At 43.7% G+C, this 5,092-nt stretch overlaps 1 protein-coding gene across 1 annotated transcript in view; it reads left to right on the forward strand.

The window, feature by feature from the left end:
• Positions 1-285: 285 nt before the first annotated feature.
• The window catches only part of SARC_09155 (hypothetical protein), a gene marked incomplete at both ends in the record, with an annotated part of 8,714 nt that continues 3,907 nt past the window's right edge, over positions 286-5,092 (forward strand). Inside the window, 7 exons of the mRNA XM_014296836.1 lie at positions 286-459; positions 791-1,009; positions 1,230-1,331; positions 2,221-2,316; positions 3,059-3,148; positions 4,232-4,327; positions 4,847-5,044. Of these exons, the coding sequence (XP_014152311.1) occupies positions 286-459; positions 791-1,009; positions 1,230-1,331; positions 2,221-2,316; positions 3,059-3,148; positions 4,232-4,327; positions 4,847-5,044 (975 nt within the window). The remainder of the gene's footprint in view (positions 460-790; positions 1,010-1,229; positions 1,332-2,220; positions 2,317-3,058; positions 3,149-4,231; positions 4,328-4,846; positions 5,045-5,092) is intronic.

A 5,092-nucleotide genomic window follows, 5' to 3' on the forward strand; every position in this document is an offset into this window, starting at 1 on the left:
ATATATAAATATACATATATATGTATGTATGTATTTGTATGCATGTATATGCATATATGTATGTCTACATATTTATATACATATATATCTGTGTGTGTGTGTGTATGTATGTGTGTGTGTGCGGGCCTGTGTATGTGTGTGTGTGTATGTGTGTGTGTGTGTGTTTTTGTGCGTGTACGTTTGTGTGTATGTATATACAACGGTAAATGAACATCGTTGCTCGGCACGTTCCGAGTTTACAACCTAGACACGACTATTCATTGCTATCCCATGAATGCATTACAGGCCGTGACGGCGCAACTGGACCCGTCCTCCATCATTCGCCTAAACCACTTGGCCAAAGAGTGTTTCTTCAACTTGTTGTCGACCTGTGACCTTTCATCGTACGACGCCTTTACTGAAAGTGTCAAAGAATTGGTTGGCGATCGATCCTTCGACGAGATTGGAGAAGTATTGAAGGTAACTACAATACGGTTGCAGCGCAATGGAATCCTGGACAGCAGTGTGCACCCTAACGAGCTCCATTCGGATTTCTTATTCGTTCTGGCAGTGTGTGCATATATTGTATATAGGATGTATCGTGTGTGTATATATGAGGTATCGTGTGTGTATATATGATGTATCGTGTGTGTATATAAGATATATTGTGTGTGTATATATAATGTATCGGTTACTGCTTACCAACAGTCACCCGTCCAGCCTGTTATACCATCCCTTCCCCATGACCAACTGCTACCTCCGCATCTTTAACGCCAATCGCATCTCTTACCTCCGCATCGCCTGCACTCAGAAACCCAAAGGCCACAACGGTAAACGCAAAGGTGAGAGCCACCGCAAGAAGTCTCTGCCCGACGCCAACGGAATGCCTGTGCACGTGTTCCCCACAGTGCAGATCTGGCACCGTCTGTGCGTGGTGTTTGGGGAAACGCTGGACCAACTGGCTGTGAATGCGTTGTTGCTGATTCTGCAGCATGTGCTGGCGACGACTATGGGCATGGCGGCGGATGTGGTACGTTAGTTGTGTTTGCCTTGCTCCTCGTCAGGGAAGAACGGAGACCAGATCCTGATGGGACTGTGCACGAGTTGGTGTATTTGTATTCAATGTACAGGTTGACCTTGAGACCACCGGCCAAAGGGTACCTACCTACTTGTCGGCATGGTAGTATCTGGTTTCTACAGATATAGACTTGTCTCATGCTGTCCCTTATTGTCCGTTGCATGCAAATCAGGCCCACAGTTCAGACACGCTGACGGAACGGGATGTGCAGATAGCCAGCGACGGGTTCTCACTGCTGTCAAAGGTCAGGGGGAAGGCTTCTCCCAAGGATAAGGTATGTGGAGCATTGATTGTGTGTACACTGAGTTTTTGTGTGTGTTGATTGTGTGGACACTGAGTTGTGTTTTGTGTTGATTGTGTGTACACTGAGTTGTGCCTATGTATTGATTGGTGTACACTGAGTTGTGCTATGTATTGATTGTGTGTACATTGAGTTGTTCTTATGTATTGATTGTGTGTACACTGAGTTGTGCTATGTATTGATTGTGTGTACACTGAGTTGTGTTATGTATTGATTGTGTGTACACTGAGTTGTGCTATGTATTGATTGTGAGTACACTGAGTTGTGCTATGTATTGAGTGTACGTACGGTGACTGTCTCGCTTATAGTGCGCTCGATTGTCCGCTGGTGCTTTATACTGGCACCTGTTCGGAGTCTATTGCTGTGCTACGCGGGTGGTATGCAGTTGCGAATAGCGCCCTTTCTTTCGATATGCTATGCTTTCAGTCTGTGCCAATATTGTTATATCATACCCGCGTTTGCAATAGTCTGCACACGCCTTTTGCCTTGGCCCATCAACAAGCACCTGCTATCCGTTATTCAGCGTAGCGGCAGATCATATCCTTGTATTGTTCTCATGTGCCCTGTAGATCGCTTATACGTGTGGGGTGTAGATCATATCCTTGTATTGTTCTCATGTGCCCTGTAGATCGCTTATACGTGTGGGGTGTAGATCATATCCTTGTATTGTTCTCATGTATCCTGTAGATCACTTATGCGTGTGGAGTGTAGATCATATCCTTGTATTGTTCTCATGTGTCCTGTTGATCACTTATGCGTGTGGGGTGTAGATCATATCCTTGTATTGTTCTCATGTGTCCTGTACATCACTTATGTGTGTGGGGTGCCGAGTGCTCATTCTCTGTGCTTTTGGTTACTGCAGGATGTATCGGATAAGGCTATATCATACGTGGAGACGGCTGAGCAGTTCTTGCAGGCGGAGAAGAAGCTCGTGCGAGACTTGGACATAGTGATACAGGTAGGAACACATGTACGAAGTACAGGTTCATTCTTGCAATGCAGAAGACTCAGCTAAGCAAATGTCGTATAGAATAGATGAGTTGCTACACTCCAGATGTATATACCCTCAGCCATGTGTTGGTGATTTCATGTTGAGTTCACGTCATATGCCACACAATTTACTAGAACCATTCAGGGTGCGTTTGTGTTTTAGTGAGTTTATCACAGTGGTGACTGAACAACGTAGATACCCTCAGCCCTGCGCTAATGATTTCATGTCGAGGTCACACCATATGTCACCCATCTATACTAGAGCCATCCAGGGTGCGTGTGTGTTTTAGTGAGTTTATCATAGTGGTGGCTGAACAACGCAGATACCCTCAGCCATGCGTTGATGATTTCATGTCGAGGTCACATCAGATGCCACTTACCTTTACTTGAGTCATTCAGGCTATGTGGGTGTTTTACTGAGTTTACCACAGTGGTGACTAAACAACTGTACTGTGTCTGACGAGGTAGACCGTACAACTGTGTCAGGCAGCTGTACCACAGCGGTATAAACTGAGCACTGGCCCAGCCGGGGATTGCGCTAGTGAAGTGAATGCGCATCAAGGGGTTAGGGTTTAGGGATTTTCGTCTAGTCAGCATACCTTCCACTTAGCTCTCCAGTATATCACCATCGCAATTCGAATCATTGGGATTGTCCTGTGACAATGCTGAACCTGCTGTATGTCCTCGTGTTGTCCTGAATTTTGCCACAGGTGTTCTTCAACAAGCTGGATCCGTCCATCGCCCCATCGAGCCCGTTTCTCCCGGAAGAGATCTCCGCCCTATTTGATTCGTTTCAAAGGGTACGCCTATGCACTCAGGCGCAGGCTATAGCTATAGGTCGCACGTACCTGTGTCCCTCGTACATAGATAGTTGTGTGCTATTTAACGTAATCGTGTCCCTTCTACATAGAGGGTCAAAGGCCTTCCTCATCAGCCACCATTATATGTGTTTATTTGTATTCCATTTGTTTGCCATTCTGAGCGTACAGGCACCATTAAATGCGTTTATTTGTATTCCATTATATGCGTTTATCTGTATTCCATTATATGTGTTTATTTGTATTCCATTATATGCGTTTATTTGTATTCCATTATATGTGTTTATTTGTATTCCATTATATGTGTTTATTTGTATTCCATTATATGCGTTTATCTTGTATTCCATTATATGTGTTTATTTGTATTCCATTATATGCGTTTATTTTTATTCCATTATATGCGTTTATTTGTATTCCATTATATGCGTTTATCTGTATTCCATTATATGCGTTTATTTGTATTCCATTATATGCGTTTATTTGTATTCCATTATATGTGTTTATTTGTATTCCATTGTATGCGGTTATTTGTATTCCATTATATGCATTTATTTTTATTCCATTTGTTTGCCACTCTGAGCATATCATCCGCATTGCACATATTCGCCAATGCTCATACGTTTGACTCAGCAACTGACTTCTAACGGGCCAAAGAAAACACGATATCATCTGATCATGGTTCTGCAGTTCTCGGTGTCTAACTGTTTGTATAACAACTAATTGCGAACTATTTGTATAACTAATTGCTAGCTAATTGTAAGACTGATTGCTATCTATATGTATAACTAATTGCTAACTAACTATATAACTAATTGCTAACTGCTTGTATAACTAGCTGCTAACCATTTGTATAACTAGTTGCTATATATTTGTATCACTAATTGCCAACTATTTGTATAACTAATTGCTAACTATTTGTATAACTAGTTGCTAACTATTTGTATATCTAATTGCTAACTATTTGAACAACTAGTTGCTACTATTTGTATAACTGTCTGTTAACTATTTGTATACTAATTGCTAACTAATTGTATACCTCCGTGTAAACCACTCGTTCGCCGTCAGGTCCACGAGACGGCTTCGGCCTTCACCATTCTGTTCGAGTCGAAGGTAGAGCAACGGGTGGTGCATCTGGGCGAGAGCTTTGCGGAGTTTGTACTGGTACGTACACACAACAGGATGATTCATGTGCCAGTGTACACACAAAACAGGACTCAATAACAGGAAGAGTCATGCGACAGTAGCACTCATACTACCCTCGTAGCAGTTGCATGAGTTTTGCAGGGGTTAGGACAATCTGTATAGGCGGTGATGTATGAGTACGTATTGGTGCTTGATAAAGTTAGGTGAGACAAAGTAGATGTGTGTGTGTTAACCTAAAGAAAGAAGTACAGCGCTTCGTGTGTGGTATTAATGCACTGCATGGCCAGTTGGCGCTGATATGAGATGTCTATCTGTTACATGGACAGTACTGTGCCACTCGGCCTCTGCTGAACACTTGACACCGCAACGGCTCAACGGCTGTGACACCAAAGTGACACGTTATGTGCCATTTGGTACCCATATAGCCCATCAATCAGTTGACAACTCTGCTGAATAGCAGCCCTTCGGAACTAGAACACAAATAAGCCCTGAAGTTCGGTACTCTTTCTCTCCGCGTTCTGTACCACGCCCCTACAGTACCACGAGTACGATGGGTACATGACACACATGCACAACTTCAAGTCCGTCCTAGACACCATTGCGCTGCTGAGCGCACGAGACACACACGTGGCCTATCTGGAGAAGCTGGGGCTGTCCTTCTCCTTCAAGTACATTCTGCCGGTCTTGATGTTTGAGCCAGTCAATGTAGTGCTCAACTACTCGGCCGTGATCAAGGTACGTGCCACGCTGGGGAGTGTCTGTACGTCGCATCCGCATATTGTA

The sequence above is a fragment of the Sphaeroforma arctica genome (genome assembly GCF_001186125.1).
Source record: "Sphaeroforma arctica JP610 unplaced genomic scaffold supercont1.898, whole genome shotgun sequence".
Classification (NCBI taxonomy): domain Eukaryota; class Ichthyosporea; order Ichthyophonida; genus Sphaeroforma; species Sphaeroforma arctica.